We start from the raw sequence: 21,916 nt of genomic DNA on the forward strand, positions 1-21,916 counted from the left end.
GGAAATTTAAAAAAAAAGTTTGGCAGTGCTCAAGAGTATCTATTTCAATGCAAGGAGTATAGCAAATAAAGCAGATGAGCAGAGGGCACAGATAGACATGTGGCAGTATGATATCATAGCTATTACAGAAACATGGCTTAAGGAGGGACAGGAACGGCAGCTCAACGTTTCTGGTTAAAAGGTTTTCAGACACAATAGGGAGGGGGATAAGAAAAAAGGGGGGGGGGGGGGGTGGCAATTTTGTTCAAGGAAACTATTACAGCTGTGTGAGGAGGGATGATACATTGGAAAGCTCATCAAATAAGGCCATATGGATTGAGCTAAGGAACAAAAGGAGGGGCAAATACACTACTGGGCGTGTACTATAGACCCCCAGTCAGAGGGAGATAGAAGAGTATGCAGGCAAATCTCAGAAGTGCAAGAACAATAGGGCAGTAATAGTAGGGGATTTTAACTACCCCAATATTAACTAGGATAGTTTTAGTATGAAAGGAATTGAGGGAGCAGAATTCTTGAGGTGCATTCGGGAGAACATTTTGGCCAGTATGTAGCAAGTCCAACGAGAGAGGGTGCAGTTTTAGACTTAGTTTTAGGAAATGAAGATGGGCAGGTGGACGGGGTGGCAGTGGCAGAGCATTTTGGTGGCAGTGATCATAATTCAGTCAGTTTTAACATAATGATGGAAAAGGACAGAGATAGGTGATAGGTAAATTGGCTGGTATAAATTGCCCCTAGTGTAGGTAGGTGGTAGGGCATATGGGATTACTGTGGGGTTAGTATCGATGGGTGGTTGTTGGGCCAAAGGGCCTGTTTCAGTGCTGTATCTCTAAATAAATAAAAAATAAATAAACAGGAGTTAGAGGTCTCAATTGCGGCAAGGCCAATTTTACTTATGAGAAGTGATTTAGTGAAAGTGGACTGGAAACAGCTACTTGAAGGTAAAACAGTGTCAGACAGTTGGAGGCATTCAAAGGGGAAATTCAAGGGGTTCAGAGTAAACATGTTCTCACAAAGATAAAGGGTGAGACGGCCAAATCTAGAGCCCCATGGATGTCAAGGAATCTACAGGGCAAGATAAGGCAAAAATAGAAAGCTATGTCCGACAGAGAGAACTCAATTCTGCAGAAAACCGAGAGGAGTACAGAAAGTGGAGCAGTGAAAATCAAAAAGGAAATTAGGAAAGTAAAGACAGAGCATGAAAGAATATTGGCAAGCAAAATCAAGGTGAGCCCAAAGATGTTTTATTAATACATTGAGAGTAAGGGGATAACTAAGGAGAGAGTAGGGCCCATAAAAGACCAAAAAGGTAACCTACGTGTAGGAGCGGAAGATATTGGTATGGTTCTGAATAAATACTTTGCGTCTGTCTTCACAAAAGAGGGGAATGATGCAGATATCGTAGTTAAGGAGGAGGAGTGTGAAGTATTGGATCTGATAAACATTGGGAGAGGAAGTATTAAAGGGATTAGCATCCTTGAAAGTTGATAAATCACCAGGGCCGGATGAAATGTACCCTCGGCTGTTAAAAGCAAGAGAGGAAATAGCAGAGGGTCTGACCATCATTTTCTAGTCCTCACTGGATGCAGGTGTGCTGCCAGAGGATTGGAGAACTGCTAACGTTGTACCTCTGTTTAAAAAGGGAGCGAGGGATAAACCGAATAATTACAGGCCGGTCAGTCTAACCTCAGTAGTGGGCAAATTATTGGAATCAATTCTGAGAGACAGGATAAACTGTCACTTAGAAAGGCATAGGTTAATCAAGGATAGTCAGTATGGATTTATTAAGGGAAGAGCATTTTTGACCAACTTGTTCAAATTTTTTGAAGTAACAAGGAAGATAGATGAGGGTAGTGCAGTTGATGTAGTCTACATGGATTTTAGCAAGACTTTTGACAAGGTCCCACATGGCAGACTGGTTAAAAAAATAAAATTCCATGGGATCCAGGGAAATGCTGCAAGGTGGATACAAAATTGGCTCTGTGGCAGGAAACAAAGGGTAATTGTTGATGGGTGTTTTAGCGACTGGTGGGCTGTTTCCAGTGACATTCTGCAGGACATTCAGTACGGTGTCCCCTGCTTTTTGTGGTATATATAAGTGATCTGGACATAAATGTAGGGGGCATGGTCAAAAAGTTTGCAGATGACACAAAACTTAGCTGTGTGATAGCGAGGAGGATAGCTGTAGCTGGGAAGATATTGATGGTCTGGTCTGATGGGCAGAAAAGTGGCAAATGGAATTCAACCTGGAGAAGTGTGAGGTGATGCATTTGGGGAGGTCAAACTCAATAAAAATAGGAAAATACTGAAGTGTGGAGGAAGTGAGAGATCTTGGAGTGAATGTCCACAGATCCCTGACGGTAGCAGGACAGGTCAATAAGGTGGTTGCGAAGGCATATGGAATCCTTTCCTTTATTAGCCAAGGTACAGAATATAAGAGCAGGGAGGTTATGCTGGAACTGGCACAACTTGAGTACTGTGTGCAGTTCCGGTCACCACATTACAGAAAGGATGTAATTGCACTGCACAGGGTAGAGGGGAAATTTACGAGGATGTTGCTAGGAGTGGAAAAAAATGCAGTTATGAGGAAAGATTGGATAGGTTGGAGTTGTTTTCCTTGGAACAGAGAAGGCTGAGGGGAGATCTGATTGCAATGTACAAAATTTTGAGGGGTCTGGATAGAGTGGAGGCAAAGGGTCTATTCACCTTAGCAGAGAGGTCAGTGACGAGGGGGCATAGATTTAAAGTGATTGGTAGAAAATTAGAAGGGAAATGAGGGAAAACTTTTTCACCTAGAGGGTGGTGGGGGTCTGGAACTCACTGCCTGAAAGGGTAGTTGAGACAGAGACCCTCAACTCATTCAAAAGGAGTCTGGATATGCACCTCAAGTGCCGTAATCTGCAGGGCTACAGGCCAAATGCTGGAAGGTGGGATTAGATTAGGTGGATCGTTTTTCAGCCAGCAGAGACACGATGGGCCAAGTGGCTTCTTTCTGTGCCTTAAACTTTCTATGATTCTATGATCACTGGCTGTGGCAGGACAGCACAGCTTTGACTTGATCTGCTGGTTGTGGGTTTCCTTAGCTCGGTTTATTGCATGCCGCTTCTGCTGTTTCACATGCACGTAGTCCTGTGTTGCATCTTCATCAGGTTGGCATCTCAACTTTAACTAATACTGGTGCTGCTCCTGGCATGCTCTCCTACACTCCTCATTGACCCAGGGTTGCCCCCCTGGCTTGATGGTAATGGTCGAGTGAGGTTATGCCAGACCAAGAGGTTACAGATTGCTGCTGCTGATGGTCCACAGCCCAGTTTTGAGCTGCTAGATCCGTCCTGAATCTATCCCATTTTGCACAGTTGTAGCACCACACAACATGGAGAGTATCCTCAATGTGAAGACAGGGCTTCGTCTCCACAAGGACTGTGCGGTGGTCACTCCTACCGATACGGACATGAACAGATGCATCTGTGTCAGGTAGATTGGTGAGGGCGAGGTCGTAGGTTCTTCTGTCTTGTTGGTTCTCTCACCAGCTGTTGTAGGTCCAGTCTGGCAGATACGTCCTTCATGACTCAGCCAGCTGGGTCAGTAATGGTGCTACCAAGCTACTTTTGATAATGATCAGTGAAGTTCCCAGCCAGGGCACATTTAGTGCCCTTGCCACCCTCAGTTCTTCTTCCAAGTGGTGTTCTACATGGAGGAGTACTGTCATGGTCCTGTAGTTTTCTTTCGGAATATGCGGTTTGCCTTTAAGGTTTGCAAGGGATCAGTATTGCTTTAAGAGCCGGCAAGCCTTAGGGGTTATAGAAAGGTGCATTTATGTTGTCTTAGAAACAGCCATTTGGAGACGACGATTCAAAGGGTGCATTCTCGATACCATGGAAACAGCCACTGGGAGTGAGCCTGATGTGATACATTTGTTACAATTCAGTTTGAATTGGCAGTTAGTAAGACAGTTTGAACACAGACAGAAGACAGAGGACACAGCTGTGATGAGCACACCTGAAAAAAAAAACTCTCTACCATTTAAACTGAAGGAAGAGAATTTTAGTCTATTATTTTCTCTCAAAATTCTAAAAACATCAAGCAAAGACAAAGATCGCTGGCAATTTAAATTGACGAAAGGGAAGTTAGTCCGTGAATCTTTTATCCTTTAAAAAGCTCTAAAGTCAGATTAATTCCATTGAAAGTGTTTGCGAGTTGTTAATTGTTGAAATTCACAGGTGAAGGAAAGAATCACCTACTGAAGTTAGACTATGGACTGTTCTACTGTGGAAGAACCTTTTTTCCTGCATTGGATGACTGAGGACTTCAAGCAACCTCAGACTGTAAATTTTTGCTATTTTAGATGTTGTTTATATCTTCAGTGTTTAAGAATTTAGTTCTTTTATTTAAAAAGAATTAATTTGTTGATTTAAAGACACCTGGTTTGGTTAGCCTCATTGAGGTTAATAGATGGTACAATTTGGTGGGTCTCTCTTAAATTTGGAAAGTTTTTAAATATGTTAGCCGATCTGTGGAACAACGGGATTGAATTAACAGTGCATTAGTCCCACCACAATCAGAATCGTATATTTTGATTGAGGGCTTTAACAACAGTGGTCGGTCAGATCCGTACTGATTCATCAGTTGAGAGGGGGTAGTAGATGGTAATCAACTGGAGGTTTCCTTGCCCATGTTTGACCTGATGCCATGAGACTTCATGGTGTCCGGAGGCAATGCAAAGGACTTGCAGGGCCACTCCCTCACGACCGTATACCATTGTGCCGCCACCTCTGATAGATCTGTCCTGCTGGTGGGACAGGACATAACTAGGAATGCTGATGGAGGATTCTCAGACATTGGCTGAAAAGTATGATTCTGTGAGTACGACAATGTCAGGTTGCTGCTTGACTTGTGCCAAGATTGGGAGAGCTGCCCCACAGAACAAGTCCCCAGATGTCAGACAGGACGACTTTGCAGGGTCGACTGGGCAGGTGTGCCTTTGCCAGTTCCAGTGCCTAGGTGTATGCCGGGTGGTCCATCTGGTATAATTCTTATTCAACTTTTCTGTAGCAGTTTGATACAACTATATATATTTGTATGCTTCACTAGCCATTTATAATCCAACGTCGAGGTTAAGAATCCATTCAACAGTTTAGCTGATGCAGTGTGAATGGTTGTGATGCCACCAGGAATTAGGCCAACAGTTCAATATGTGGGCTATGGTCTGACTTGGATGGCCACAGTCACAGTTTGAGCTGGTCCTCATGTTCCACTTGTGGAGCAAATGGCCACATCTTCCACAGCCCATCCTCAACCGCTTGATACAACTGAATGGCTTTTCTAGGTCATTTCAGAAGGTAGTTAAGAGTTACCCACATTGCTGTGGGTCTGGAGCCATATGTAGGCCAGACTGGGCAAGGACAGCAGATTTCCATCCCAGAAAAACAGAGAACCTGATGGGCTTTTATGACAAACCAGTAGTTTCACGATTATTGACACTAGCTTTTTATTCAAAATTTATTTAATTGAATTTAAACTCCCTTATCTGCCGAGAGGAGATGTGAACTCACATCTCCAGGGCACTAGTCCCAGACTCTGGGTCACTAGTCCAGGAACCACATTACGGTTCCCTTGTGATGTAATGCAACAAGGCAAAGGAATACACAATAAAAGGTAGCATAGTGTAGAAGTGTAGAACAGAGGAACCTGGAAGTACATATCCACAGAGTCCTGAGGTAGTAGGGCAGGTAGATAGGTGGTTAAGATGGCATACAAGATACATTCCTTTATTAACCAAGGCACAGCATGTAACAGCAGGGAAGTTATGTTAGAACTGTATAAAACACTAGCTAGGCCACAGCTAGATTACTGCACAGAGTATGGTTACCACATTACAGGAAGGATGCGATTGCACTAGAGTGGGTACAGAGGAGATTTACGTGAATGTTGCCAGTACTGGAATATTTTAGCCGTGAGGAAAGATTGGATAGGTGGGGCTATTTTCTTCCAGAACAGAGGCAGCAGGAGAGATTTAATTGAGATGTATAACATTATGAGGGGCCTAAAAGAGAATAGATAGGAAGGATCGGTTTTCCTTAACAGAGGGGTCAATACTAGAAACGTTTACACCTCGAGGGTATTGGGGGTCTGGAACTCACTGCCTGAAAGGACGAAAGAGGCAGAACTTCTCATTGCATTTAAAAAGTATTTGCACATGTACTTGAAGTGCCTTAACCTACAAGGCTACAGACCAAACGCTGGAAAGTGGGATTAGGCTGGATAGGTCTTTTTTCAGCTGCCACAGACATGATGGGCCAAATGGTCTTCTTCTGTGACAAAAGTTTCTATGATTCATGGACACTGCTAACAGCTCCATCTTGCAGTCTCCTGGCTCGTGCACTCTGGATCAACCCAGTTGACGAATTGCTACACTGTCAGATACAAAAAGTTAGAGGAATATCGCTAATGAACGGTCAAATGAATATGAAACATCAATACCTACAGAAATAAGGGGATGTCCGGAAATCATGAACAACACAACTGTATGAAACCAGTAAGAGGTCGGTCACTAAAATAAAAGCAAAATACTGCAGATGCTGGAAATCTGAAATAAAAACAAAGTGCTGGAAATAGTCAGCCGGTCAGGCAGCATCTGTGGAGATTGAAGTAGAGTCGACGTTTCAGGTCTGTGACGTTTCATTAGAACTGGCAAAAGGCTAGAAAATAATTAGGTTTTAAGTGAAGGGGGTGGGGAAGAGAACAAAAGGGGGAGGTGTGTGATAGGGCAGAGGGCAGGAGAGATTAAACAAAACTGTCCTGAGACAAAAGGTAGAGTGTGTTAATGCTTGTGGTGACAGACAAAGCTGTTCCTCAGGGTAGTGTCCTAGGCACAACCATCTTCTGCTTCATCAATGACCTTCCTTCAATCATAAGGTCAGATGTGGGGATGTTCGCTGATGATTGCACAATGTTCAGCACCATTCGCAACTCCTCAGATACTGAAGCAGTCTGTGTTGAAATGCAGCAAGACCTGGACAATATCCAACCTTGGCCTGATAAGTGGCAAGTAACATTCACGCCACACAAGTGACAGGCAATGACCATCTCCAACAAGAGAGAACCTAACAAACTCCCCTTGACATTCAAGGGCATTACCATCACTGAATCCCCCACTATCAACATCCTAGGGGCTTCCATTGACTAGAAACTGAACTGGAGTAGCCATATAAATACCGTGGCTACAAGAGCAGGTCAGAGGCTAGGAATCTTGCAGTGAGTAACTCACCTCCTCACTCCCCAAAGCCTGTCCACCATCTACAAGGCACAAGTCAGGAGTGCGATGCAATACCCTCCACTTGCCTGGATGGGTGCAGCTCCAACACTCAAGAAGCACGACGCCATCCAGGATGAAGCAGCCCACTTGACTGTCGCCCCAACCACAAACATTCACTCCCTCCACCACCGACGCACAGTGGCAGCAGCATGTACCATCTACAAGATGTACTGCAGCAACTCACCAAGGCTCCTTAGACAGTACCTTCCAAACCCTTGACCTCTAACAACTAGAAGGACAAGGGCCACAAATGCATGGGAAAATCCCCACCTGCAGGTTCCCCTCCAAGTCACACACCATCCTGACTTGGAACTATATCGCCGTTCCTTCACTGTCACCGAGTCAAAATCCTGGAACTCCCTTCCTAACAGCACTGTGGGTGTACCTACCTCCCATGGACTGCAGCGGTTCAAGAAGGCAGCTCACCACCACCTTCGAGGGCAATTAGGGATGGGCAATAAATGCTGGTCTGGCCAGCAACACCCACATCCCATGAATAAAAAAAGCATTAGTCCAGAGTGTGTGTGTTATTAGTGGAATAACCAGCAGCTCTGACATGAAAAACAGGCACATGGTTAAAAAAAAAGTGTAAAAATATATTTAAAAAAAAGGCCAGTCATACTCAAGTTATTAAACACAATGTTCATCCACAAGGCTGTACAGTGCCCAATAAAAAAAAGTCAGGTACCGCTTCTCAAGCTTGCGTTGATGTTCACTGCAGCAGGTCAAAGACAGAAATGTTGGCATGAGAGCTGGGGTGAGTGGGGGGGGGGGGGGGGGGGGGCGGCGCGCAGGGCAGGTGTTGAAAAGACCAGCAACCGGAAGCTTGGGGTTCCGCAAAGCAGTTCCCAATCTGCGTTCGGTCTCCCCAATATAGGGGCAACCGCATTGTGAGCGGCAAATACAGTATACTAAATTGAAGGAAGTACAAGTAAATCGCTGCTTCACCTGGAAGGAGTGTTTGGGGACTTGGATTGTCAGGAGCGAGGAGGTAAAAGAGCAGGTATTGCACCTTTTGTGATTGAATGGGAAGGGGGTGAGGTGTCGGGGTGATGGAGGAGTGGACCAGGATATTGCAGAGGGAACGATCCCTTCGGAATGCTGACAGGGGAGAAGGGAAGATGGGTTTGGTGGTGGCATCATGCTGGAGGTGGCGGAAATGGCAGAGGATGATCCTTTGGATGTGGAGGCTAGTGGGGCTGGAAAGTGAGGACAAGAGGAATATCAAGCACCTCCTCTTTTGTTCTCTTCCCCAACACCCTTCACTTGCTTAAAACCCAATTTTTTTCTAACCTTTGCCAGTTCTGATGAAAGGTCACAGACCTGAAACATTAACTCTGCTTCTCTCTCCACAGATGCTGCCTGACCTGTTGAGTATTTCTAGCATTTCTTGTTTTTATTTAAGAGATTGGTCAGTCTATTCAATCTTCAAATTATGCAAGCTCCCATTCAACATCAATGGCATTGGTAGGAATCTTGCATTATGCATGTCACCATTGACTTTTTCCCTTTGTGCTCCAGTGGCATAAAGAAGTGACAGTGAATAGGAGAATGAGATACATGCACACCCCACCTATCTCTTTCACAAAACTCTTCCATTAAAGTACACACAGGGTAACACTGTATATTAAGATCTCTACCTTATCACTTGGTGATTTCTTCACTTTCCACTCCCCAACACTAGCAGCACTCACTCTACAGTCCTCCTATATGATAACCTGCATACTGATCTTGTGGACATATGCTAAACTTCAGAGAGCAGATGCAAATAAGATCAGTGCAAATTTTCAACACGATGGAGGTCGTCATAGGGCACTCAGATCTTGACTACTAGTCGTCTTTGGCATTGTTCAAAAGGTTAAAAGATGACAATGCATTCAATGCACAAGAGTATCCTTTTCACTCAATATACTATGTTTGGCATGACCATGCTGTGTGGGCAAACTAGGGCAACAGAATCTCTCTACTTAGGCCAGGTTACACTTCAAAAAGCAGCTTTACAAGATGATCTCCGAAGTAGTCACTTTCTGTCAGGGGAGAAACAATGATCAGTGGCATTTGATGCTGTTCCAGGTAGGTTTTGCGTAAAATGGCTGTAACCAATTCTAGAGCTTCAGGCCAGGGGGTGCGTAATTCCATTCGGGTGGTGGTGAAGGATAAGGAAGGAGGTGCATCAGTTGGCCTTACCTTCATCAGTAAAATCCTTATTGATTGCTGTGGATTCCAAGCTGCGGACATCTTCTGCCTGCAGGACTTCCCCAGCAGTGGATATTTCGACGTGACATTCAAGAACGTGGCGCGATGCATCAAGTTCCTGAAGGTATTCAAGGAAAAAGGGAAACCAGGCGCCACTGTTGGTCCTCGCAGTGCAGCCACTCTTCATGCTGCCGTCGCAATGCAACCAGGTGGTGACAATTTACCTCTAACTCCCATGTTCCTGTCGTGGATGTACTCACCTTCCTCGCCAGATACGTCGAGGTGGCAGGCAGCGGCACTGATGTCAAGGACCCATTTGGGATTTGGACCAGCAAGCGGCAGGTCAAGGTGACTATGAAGGTCGATGCCAACGGATCCTCCCTCCAGCTTTGCTATCGGGGGAGGTCGAGGCTACTTGATCTATGCGGGGCAGCCCAGAGTTTGTCGCACCTGTGGTAAATCTGGTCACGTGGCAGCTAACTGCAGCACAATTGTCTGCAAGAAGGTAGGCCATCAGACCAAGGACTGTAAGCAGAGTAAGTGCTGCAACCTGTGCAGTGAGGCAGGCCACCTCTACAAAACCTGCCCCAGCTACCTCAGTTATGCTCAGGCAGCAAGGTCCAAGGAAAGGCCGAGAGAAGGAACAGTGAATGCGTCTGGTGCTGGGAAGGAGACAAACAACCCTCTCCACAGCGAGGAAAGTTTACCTGAAAAGGAGAAGGGGAGGCAGCTGCAACCAGCAACCCAACACCTACCCAGTGCTCAGAAACCCCTCCTCTGGTACAAAGGAAAACCACAAACAAAAAAACCTCCAAAAAAGGAACAGGCCACCACCAAACCAGTGGCAAGAGGAGGCTACCATCTGAGAGACTACGGCAGCTCCTTCTCATTGGACGAAGGGCTGGAATAACGGCACCTGCAAAAGAAGCGGTAGACTCAAAGGAGCTGGAAGATAAAGCCCCCCAGCTCCGTAGCACTGGAAGCTGTGATAGGCCCAGTGCACCCCAAACCCAAAGCTCCGAACCCAGTAACATTCCCAGCGCACCCCAGCTCCGGGACACCGAGAGCAACGATGCGTCTGGCTCACTCCAGCGCCGGGAAGCCGGGAGCAGTGATGACTTCGAAGAGGAAGAGAGGGGAAAGACGCCAACAGCAGAGGACAGCCCAAACCTTGCTGCCTACAAGACCCCCCCAATGTCACCCCAGCAGAACAAACCCCCAAGAGAAACCAGGAGGGGTTTCTGAGCTCAACGTATGTGAAACAGCTTGCGTACACTATGGGTATGCAGGAACATACCCAAGGACTGGAACTAGCAAGGACAACTGGTGAGAGAAGCAACAACCGACTTTAAAATGGGTATAAAGATAGCTTCGATTAACGTGCATAGCATTAAATCCACTACGTGATATGTTTCAACCTTGGACTACCTCGCCCAAGGTCAAAGCCAACCTGCTGTTTCTACAGGAATGTGAATACCACACCTCAGCACCTATAGGCAATGGTCGCGATAGTGGTCCCACAAGCCATCAATCTGGTCAGGGGGTAATGATTCCCGTTCCTCTGGCCTGGGTATTCTGCTGCAGGGAGGCAACCTCATCTTCTCCGAAGTTGAGGTGGTAGGCAGCCGCATCCTCGCAGCAGATGTAATGTACAACAATGCTCCACTCCGGTTGATCAACGCGTACGCTCCAGCTCAATGCAGCGAGCGAATGACTGTTCTCCAGCAGCTCCCACTGCTGCTGGCAACATCCAGACCGGTCATTCTAGGCCGTGACTTCAACTTCATCATTAACGCAGTTGGACGATCGACAGTGATGACAGCAAACTGGACGCTATGTCCAGATTGCTAATGGCAACAGTAAAAGATGCCAAGCTGCATGATGTCTTCAGCAACCCTGCAGACGGAGTGCAGCGTAGATACACCTGGTCAAGATCAGACAGGTCTGCCCATTCCAGAATTGACTTCCTGTTTGTGTCCCATGCTGTCACGGTCAGATCCACCGACGTCAAGTTGGTGTTCTCCTCTGACCACTGCCTCTTACTGGCCGACTGCCACTTACAGGATGACCAGCGGGTTGGCAGGGGGACATGGAAGCTCAATGCTACACTGCTAACCCCAGAGAACGTTGAGGAACTCAAAAGGGATTACAAAGGTTGCAGAACCGTGATATCCCTCTTTGAGTCTCTTGTGCACTGGTGGGAGGCGATCAAGGAGGTCAAGAGGTTCTTTATCTTCAAAGGTGCTCAGAGGCGAGAGAGAGAGAGAGAGACACACACACACACACACACACAGAGGGAAATGTCCTGACTTCAGAAAAGAATGCAAAATCTGTTCCTGCTGCAGTTGATGGGGGTCGAGGCCAAGGAGGATCTCCAAGAGGTGAAGAGCCAGCAGGCCTCGCTCTTTGCCACGGAGGCCTCCAAGATCATCTTCCGGTCCAGAGTCCACTCCGTTGAGTGGGATGAGATGTGCTCACATTACTTCTTCCAAAAGGTACACACAGAGAGCTCTGATCAGCAGCCTGAAGGAAGAGGATGATCAGCAAATCCTTTTATGCTGGGCTGCATGACGTGAAGCCCACGGACAGCACAGCTTCCCAGTCCTTCCTGTCATCTATCATGGAGGTCTTAGATGACAGCACGAGGGATAGACTGGACAAACCGCTAACTCTGGATGAGCTGACAAACACCATTTGGTTCTTCGAGACAAGTAAAACTCCCGGAAGCGACGGCTTACCAGTTGAGTTGTATTCAGTTCTGTGGGACTGGGTCGGCCCAGATCTGCAGGAAGTATACAAGGGTATGATTCTGGCCGGCAGCATGTCAGAATCCGTGAGGAAAGGCACCATCACCCTCATGTACAAGCAGAAGGGGGAAGAGGGCGGAAATCAGAAATTGGCGGCCCATCTCACTGCTTAATGTTGACTTCAAGGATCTGTCCAAAGTCACCGCCAGTCGGGTCAAGTCTGCTCTGGAGTTGGTGATTCACCCTGACCAGATCTGCACTGTACCTGGCAGGACGATCTCTGATAGTCTTGCGCTATTTAGGGATATGATCGCCTATGTACGGGACAGGAGGGTGGACCTGCTTCATCAGCCTGGACCAGGAGAAGGATTTTGACAGGATATCACACACCTACGTGTACTTGCTTTCCAAAATGGGGTTTGGGGAGGGAATCTGCAATTGGATCAAACTGCTCTACACAACCAGTAGCGCAGTCTCAATCAATTGGTGGGAATCAGAAAGTTTCCCGATCCAATCTGGAGTCAGACAGGGATGTCCTCTCTCCCCTGTCTAGTTTGTTTTGTATCGAACCTTTTGCTGAGTCCATCAGGAAGGATGCAGGCATAAGAGGGGTGACCATCCCAGGCAGCAAAGGCACTCATGTAAAAGCCTCCTTGTACATGGACGACGTCGCCGTCTTCTGCTCGGATCCACTGTCCGTTTGCAAACTGATGAGCGTCTGTGACCAGTTTAAACTGGCCTCGGGAGCCAAAGTCAACCACGGCAAGAGTGAGGCCATGTTCTTTGGGAACTGGGCTGACTAATCCTTTGTCCCCTTCACCGTCAGGTCAGACTACCTGAAGGTGCTGGGGATATGGTTCGGAAGGGCCAGGGCATGTGCCAAATCCTGGAAGGAGCGAGTAGCCAGGGTACACCATAAACGGAGCATGTGGGAGCAGCGATCTCTCCCCATTGTAGGTAAGAATCTGGTCATCAGGTGCGAGGTGCTCACGTCGTTTCTGTATGTGGCACAGGTCTGGCTCACACCCCACTCCTGCCCCATGGCAGTCACCCGAGCCATTTTCCACTTTATCTGGAGATCCAAAATGGATCGGGTCTGGCGGGACACAATGTTCAAACCTCTGGATAAGGGCGGGAAAAATGCACCCAAAGTCACCCTCATCCTGATGACCACCTTCGTGTGCGGCTGCATCAAGCTGTGCTTAGAGCCCCAGTACGCAAACACCAAGTGTCACTACATGCTGAGGTGCTATCTGTCCCCAGTGTTGCGAAGGATGGGTCTGGTCAAATTGCCGTGGAATGCTCCATCCAGTTGGACCATGCCATACCACCTATCCTTCATGGCAAAGTTTCTCTGGGAAAACACCTTTGACCACCAATCCATCAGGCAGTTTGCACAAAATATCCTCAAGGCCCAATAGGAAAAGGAGCTGGTGGAGCCTGTCGGATGGTTCCCTGAGCAGACTGCCAAAGTCACAAAGAATGTGTCTTTGCAAAGCAGGTGTGGAAAGAGATAGTGGGTTTTTGTCGCGGTTCATCCCAAGCAGCTCTGTAATACAGGAGTCTGTGCTCTATGGGCTGTTCCCAGGGACACACACACAGATAAAGATCAATTGCTGCTGGAGGACCATCAATTTGGTGAAAGATACTCTTTGGTCTGCCCGAAACTTGCTGGTCTTCCAGCGCAAAGAGTTGTCCATGACCGAGTGTTGCAGACTGGCACATTCCAAGGTCCAGGGCAGCCGCTGCAAAGGCTCAGTGGGGAAAGACCACTGTGCAAGGACCTCCCACCAAAGTGAACTGAGGGGCTGGACCCTTGGGAAACTCCTCTGACTGTATACACCAAATATGGGTTTGCTGTAAAATGTACATGGCATGTAAAATGGAATGGAAGGGTTGTGTGGCAACTCACTCCTGTATTGAAGAAAACTGATTTCCTTTGCACTTTTTGGAATGACAACTTGGTGCTGTTTTGAAATGCATTTTTTTTTTTAAAAACAGATTTTTAGGAATAAAATATATTTTTTAGGAAAAAAAACTAGTCACTTTCTGGAGTAATCTGGATTAGCCAAGTGCTGCAGATCAGCTCTTGACTAATAAGACACAAATTCTATTTGACAGAACTGCATGGAGCTGTGCACTGGATTCCAGGCCAATGAGCTGTCCCCTTTACATGTTATTACAGGACATACAGCATGTGAAGAGTGAGAAACATTTAATTAGGATTGTAGCGAATTGAGTTTAATACCAAGAAAGTTCTTTTCTTTTGAAGTGCCAACATAGAACAAAATAGCGACATTCAACTGAAAACTAAAATGTCAAACCTATTAAATAAAATAGTCTTGTGAAAGGTGCATGATATCCAATGCATAAAAATATAGTTCTAAACATTAAGAAAAAAATGCCTTTAAAATGGAACTGAAAGATAAATCCCAAATGGACAACTCACCGGTGCCTTCTTGTCGATGGGTTTAATGACAAACTTCTTGTCATTGAAAGAGATATTGCGGATTTCACTCCATGGGAAACCAATCTTGGGCGTTAGTCTAAGATTTCAAAGACAACTTTAATTCCCAGTCTGGGCTGGAGCATTTGGCATTTCATTCCATACATACAAAATCAACAACTGCTCATTCAGTACTTTGTACCTAGACCCATTATTTATTGGAGATGTACCTTTGGTACACAGTATTCGGAAGAAATGGGAGTAATTTAAACAAATTATGAATTTCTGGTATTAGAAACAGTTTATCTCAGCATTGTTAGATTTTAAATTTTGAAAGTTAAATTCGGAAATTCATGATTACCAACTTATGCCACAGAACCCAAATTAGTAAACGTAGCATACAAGGACATGAGAACAACTAGCATTGCAAGTCTTGCACGAATAATAAAACACACATTAGGAATTACGGATTTAAATTAAATAATTCTACTTTGAGTTCCTTTACTCTCAACAACATTCTATTACTAGACTGCTTTTTTTTTAAAAAAAGCAAACAACCCGCAGCTGAAGTATGTATCCAATTCTGGGCACCACTCTTTAGGAAGGACATGAAGGCTTTGGAGAGGGTTAAGAGGAGATTTATTACAATGGTTCCAGGGCCGAGAGGTTACAGTTGCATGGATAGTTGGGAGAAACTGGGGTTGTTCTCCCTAGAGTAGAGAGCTAAAAGTAAAGAAGGCTAAGAGATTTGATAGAGGTGCATGAAATCACAAACGGTTTTGATAATGTAAATAAAGATGAGCTGTTTCCAATGGCTGAAGAGTTAATAACCAGATTTAAGGTGATTGGCAAAAGAAGCAGAAACATCAGGAGGAAATACTTTTTAAAAACACCAGTGGTTAGGAATTAGAATGATAGGGTGGTGGATTATAGATTCAACATTAGGTTTTCAAAAGGGAATTGATAAATATTTGGAGAAAAAAATTGCAGGGAAATTGGGGAGGGGGGGGGGTGTAAAAAGAACAGGGGCATGGGACTAACTGGACTGCTCTTCGAAAGAGCCGGTGCAGAAACGGTAGGCCAAATGGCCTCCTTCTGTGCTGTACTGTTCTATGATTAAGGGTTATAGAGCCACGGAGTTTGGATGCAAATCAATCATAGATTTAATGGTGGAACAGGCTCTAGGAGTTGAATGGCCTACTTCTGTTCACATGTTCCAACGCTTAAAGGGCATTTGATTGCTTGAAACGTTCTTTCCATCTTTGCTCCCATTGTGTCAACCACAGATAAGGCCTTCTCTGACCACTTCCGTCCACCCGCATTCCCCTACCCGCTCTCAACTCCACTTCCATCTCAATTTACCCTTGGGGAAAAAAAAGCTCTTCCCAAAATCATTTAAAACTGCACTTCCAAATTCACAGCTGTTGAATCTTTGGTCTGCCATTCACCACTGCATTTCAGCAGCTACCATCGGCTCAATCACACCCTCACCTCCACCTTTAGTACTCTCGTCTCCACGAAAACCATTACTTTCTCTCTTGCTGGTTGTTCCCCCGATATGGCCCTAATCTCTGCTTGCTTAAGGCCAAGCAACGCAGATTTGAATGTTTATGGTGGACAAATGGTTTAGCTATTCAACACCAGATCTGGCTGGATCATATAAAGCACCATCAGGTTCTGCTCTCCTCTGCCAAAATTGGTGACTATTCCAGGATCAGGCAAAGATAATTCCAGTTTCTCTTCTCCACTACAAACATCACCGTAAACCCCTCTTCCCTGCCTCCCCACCTTCACATGCAACTAATGCAAGGAGCTCACAGACTTCTTTGTCACCAAGATCAAGATTCAGTTGCATCTGCCACTTCCCTCCCTTCCACTAGCCCACCGGTCAAAACATCCTCCAAGGTTTCCCTTGCTCTACCCTGAATTCATATGTCTCCAGTTTCTCTCCCATCTCTCCCCTTATGCCTTTTCAGAGCTTCTCATGTCCATGCGATCCCTCAACCTCATTTCTACCAAACTGACCACCCACCTTCATTTCCTGGCCCTCATGTTGGCTGATATTGTTAACAGTTCTTTCTCCTCCCAAATCAGTGCCCACCTTTCCCAAGCTCCATGACTGAATTCCTCCAAAAGGTTCCATCCTGGCACAGTCCTGAAATTTCTGAGTCAAAAATGGCATCCTGTGTGACTGGGACCATGGTAAACTATCCTCACTTTCTTGACCTGCCTGCAGTCTTTGACATGGCTGATCTCACATCATCCTCCTCCAACACCTCTTCTCCTTCATCCAGCCTGGTGGAACTGCGCTCACCTGGTTCCGTTCTCATCTATCCAGTTATAGCCAGAGAAACACCTGCAATGGCTTCTCCTTCCACTCCTGCCCAGTTATCTTTGGAATCCCAAGTAGCCTTGGCTCACTCTTATTTCTCATCTGCCCCATGATGACATCATCCAAAAACACATCAGGCTCCACATGAATGCTGTTGTTGACAACACTCAGCTCGAACTCACCAAAACCCCTTTCGACCCTCCACTGTCTCAAGTGTGTCACACTCCTTGTCCAACATACAGCTAGGCTGCTTATTCCTACCTTCGTAACATAACCCAACTCTGCCCCATCCCTAGCTTTGTTACCTCCAGACTTGACTATCCCAATGCTCTCCTGGTTGGCTCCCATTTTCCACCTTCCATAAACTTAAGCTCAGCTAGTTGTATTCTAACTTGTACCAAATGCCATTCACACAGTATACCTCTGCTCATCGACCTACATTGGCTCCCAATCCAGCAATGTCTCAATCTTAAAGCTCTCATACTTGTTTTTAAGCCCCTCCCTAATCGCTGGAACTTTCTTCAGCCCTACAAGATCTCTGCACTTCAATTCTGGCCTCTTGCACATGATATGGAAGTTACACTAAGAGAGGGAAATTATGGACAGGATAGTAATAGAGATGCACTAAAAAGATTAGGATTAGTGAAAGTTGCTAAGTCACCTGGCCCAGATGGAATGCATTCTCAGTTGCTGAAAGAAGCAAAGGTAACTATAGCAGAGGCATTAGTGACAAAGTTTCAACCTTCATTGAATATAATAGTGCCAGAGGCTGGAAGTTACTCATACGATACCAACACGGGGACGCTCTAACTGAAAAAATGGTGGAAGCTGATTGTATAAGTAATATTAAAAGGGAATTCAACAGATACATGAGCATGAGGAACTTGCACGCTAACAAACAAAAATGATGGGCTGAATGGCCCCCTTCTGCACCATAAATTTCAAAATTTCTATGAATTTATGAAAATGTGGCAAAGTATGATAAAGCACGATTTCTCTTTCAAAGAATCAGCACAGACACGACAGGCTGAATGGCCTACATTTGTACTGCACGTTTATATAATTCTACCCCCTATTTTAATCGCTCCACCATGGGCAGTCATGCTTTCAGCTGCTTAGGCTCCAAGGCTCTACGATTCCCTCCCTAAATTTCTCTTTCCTCCTTCAAGGCACTCTTTAAAACCTCTCTCTGACAAGTTTTTGGTCATTGAGTCAGAATCATTATGCCACAGAAGGAGGCCATTTGGCCCATCAATTCCATGCTGGTTCTCTCGAGCAATCCAGTCAGTCCCATTCCCTGCTCTATTCTCGAGCCCTGCAAATTTATTACCCTCAAATGCCTATCCAATTTCCTTTTGGAATCATTCGTCTCTGCCTCCACCACCCTCGTAAGCAGTGCGTTCCATGTCATTACCACTCACTGCATAAAAAAGTTCTCATTCCCCATACATCTCTTGCTAAAACCCTTAAATCTGTGTACCCTAGTCCTTGTACGAATAGCTAATGGGAACAGCTTTTCTTTGTCTACCTCATCAAAACCTGTCATAACCTTGTACACCTCGATCAAATCTCCTCTCAACCTCCTTGGCTCAAAGGAGAACATACCCCAGCTTCTTCAACCTGCCTTATAGAAAACAAAAATCTCTCATACCTTGCAACATTCTAGTAAATCTCCTCTGCAACCACTTGAGGACCCTTGCATCCTCCCTAAAGTGTGCTAACTAGAACTGGTTACAATACTCTCGTTGTGGCCTAGCCAGAGCTTTCTAAAGGTTCAGCATAACTTCCTTGCCTTTGTATTCAATACCTCTATTTATGAAGCCCAAGGTCTCATACGCTTCGCTAACTACTCTCAACATACCCTGCCAGCTTCAAAGATTTGTGCACATTAACCCCCAGATCCAACTGTCCCTAAACACTTTTTAGAACTGTGCCATTAAGTATATATTGCCTCTCCCTATTCCTTCTGCCAAGATGCATCACCTCACACTTCCCTGTATTAAATTTCATCTGCCACATCTCTACCCATTCTGTTAGCCTATCTACATCCTGCTGCAGCCAACTGGCATCAACCTCACTGTCTGCCACACTGCCAAGTTTGGTATTAATGGCAAATTTTTAAATTTTACTTTATATTCCAATATCCAAGTCATTTATATACATCAAAAGAGCCGTGGTCCAGGCATTGACCCTTGGGGAACACCACTGTCTACCATTCTCCAGTCTAGCAACGACTCACTGTTTCTATCCCTAAGCTGGGACTGGAATATTCAAGGGAATTTCGGAAGGACAGGAAGCTAGGAAAAGGTGGTGGGGTAGTTGTTATTTAAGGAGGACATTAGGACTATAGCGAGAGATGACCTTAGTTCTAAAACTCAAGATGTAGAATCAGTTTCGGTAGAGATAAGAAATAGTAAAAGGTAAGAAGTCACTTGTGGGAGTAGCTTACAGGCCCTCTAACAGTAACTACACTGTAGGACGGAGTATGGGGGCTTGTAAGAAAGTTACAGCAACAATCATGGGTGATTTTAATCTAAACATAGATTGGACGAATCCAATCAAAGGTAGGCTGGAACTTGAGTTCATAGACTGTTTTCTGGACAATTTCCTGGAACAGCACGTTCTAGAGCCAACCACAGCACAGGTTATTCTGGACCTGGTAGTGTGCAATGAGGCAGGATTAATAAATAATCTCATAGCAAAGGTAGCAGTGATCATAACATGACTGAATTTCACATTCAGTTTGAGGAAGAGGAGGGCCAAAACTAGTGTTTTAAACTTAAATAAAGGGAATTGCAAGTGTATGAAGACAGAGCTCGCTAAAGTGAACTGGTAAATTAAGTTAAGGAAGTAGGTCAGTAGAAATGCAGTGCCAGACATTTAGGGAGATATTTCACAACTGTTACGACCAGGTGAGAAAGGTGTCTAGGGGTCTTTTACTGTCTTCACCTGGTCTTATTGCAACAGGGTTTAATTTTAAACACACTGCGTTTTAAGCTCCCCTTTGTGAATCCTTGTTGACAGCTTTCCAATTATAAGGCAAAGAAATGAGCATAAACAGGCCTTCTCATGTTCAAAGAAGAAAAGAGAAATTTATTGAACCTTAAACTCTAATACAGTTAATGCCTACGGATATACGATGTGCCCATGCTAGCATGCACACCCGCGATACACACATGCAAACAGGGACAGAAAAGGGAAGAAAAATAAAATGAAGAGGTTTGAGGCAGTCTCTAAAGAGTGTTTCTTGTTGCTGTTTCGGTGTTCTCAGCTCGCCGTAGAGTCCTTGATTGTGGACAACTCTTACTTTTCGTTGGGACCCAGTATTCTTCTTAAACCTTGTTCACTGCAGGAGACTTTTCTCTCTTGGTGTTCATATGTCTTCAATGGTTTCCGATGCTGGTTAGAGCGAGAGGAGAGCAAACAGGAGAGGGGTATTCTCAGTCCAGGAGAAAACTTTCAGAGTTCAAATCTGTGGCAAGTTCAAAAAACTGAGCCAGCTAACCATGTGACTAAAACTAGTCTGACCACTTCTTCTGTATATTGGGGAAGCAAAGACTGGGTCTCTTGTTCCAACACTGTCTGTTACTATGCAAATGTCTTTCCAGTCAGGGGCTTGCAATTTTAAATTTTAATGTTCATTTGGCAAAATAATGTGCGCTTCAGCCTTGGCAGGTGGGGGTTTGCCTGACAACAACACTCAACAAAGATACATTCCAGCGAGAAAGAAAGACTCTAGAAGGATGCACTATCTGTGGCTAACTAAGGATGTTAAAGATAGTATCAAATTGAAAGAAAAAGCAGATAATTCTGTGAAGATCAGTGGTAGGCCAGAAGATTGAGAAAATTTCAGAAACCAGCAAAGAATGACTTTTTAAAAAAGAGAGAAATTAGAATGAAAGTTAACTAGAAATATAGAAACTCTCAATATCTGTTTTCATAAGTATTTAAAAAAGGAAAAGAGCAACAAAAGTGAGCATGGATCCTCGAGGGAGTGCGTCTGGGGAATTCATAATGGGAAATAAGGAAATGGCAGAAGTGTTGAACAGATATTTTGTGTCTGTCTTCACTGTAGAAGACACAAATAACATCCCAGCAGTACTTGTAAATCAAGAGGTGAAAGGGAGGGAGGAACTGAAAACAATCACCAAGGAAAGAGTACAATTAGAACTAAAGGCTGACATGTCCTCGGGACCTAATAAGCTTCATCCGAGTGTCTTAAAAGTAGTGGCTGTGGAGTTAGAAAATGCATTGGTTGCAATTTTCCAAAATTCCCTGGAAAGGTCCAATCAGATTAGAAAACAGAAAACGTAACTCCTCTATTCAAGAAAGGAGGGAGACAGAAAGCAGGAAACTACAGGCCATTTAGTCTAACATCTGTCATAGGGAAAAAGCTAGAATCTATTATTGAGGTTATTGCAGGGCACCTAGAAAATCTTAATCAAACAGAGCCAACATGGCTTTGTGAAAGTCATGTTTGACCAATTTATTAGAGTTCTTTGAGGAAGTAACAAGAAATGTGGATAAAGGGGAACCTGTAGGCATGATGTACTTGGATTTCCAAAAAGTGTTTGATATGGTGCCACAAAGGTTCCTATACAAAATAAGAGCTGATGCAGTAGGAGGTAACATATTAGCATGGACAGAGGATTGGTTAGCTAAGAGGAAGCAGAGAGTCGGGGTAACTAGGTCATTTTCAGGTTGGCAAGCTCTAACTAGTTGCGTGCCACAGGGAGTAGTGCTGGGGCCTCAACTATTTACAATCTAAATCAATGACTTGGATGAAGGGACCGAATGTATGATAGATAAATTTGCTGATGACACAAAGATAGGAAGGAGAGTGAGTTGTGAGGTCATAAGGAGTCTGCAAATGGAGAGAGATA

At 45.0% G+C, this 21,916-nt stretch overlaps 1 protein-coding gene across 4 annotated transcripts in view; it reads right to left on the reverse strand.

The window, feature by feature from the left end:
* ezrb (ezrin b) overlaps positions 1-21,916 on the reverse strand; it is a 142,182-nt gene that overhangs the window by 37,318 nt on the left and 82,948 nt on the right. For all 4 annotated transcript variants that reach the window (XM_068044764.1, XM_068044766.1, XM_068044765.1 and 1 more), the window contains one exon: positions 14,705-14,801. In XM_068044764.1, the coding sequence (XP_067900865.1) occupies positions 14,705-14,801 (97 nt within the window). The remainder of the gene's footprint in view (positions 1-14,704; positions 14,802-21,916) is intronic.

Source organism: Heterodontus francisci, chromosome 13, assembly GCF_036365525.1.
Source record: "Heterodontus francisci isolate sHetFra1 chromosome 13, sHetFra1.hap1, whole genome shotgun sequence".
In the NCBI taxonomy this organism is placed as follows: Eukaryota; Metazoa; Chordata; class Chondrichthyes; order Heterodontiformes; family Heterodontidae; genus Heterodontus; species Heterodontus francisci.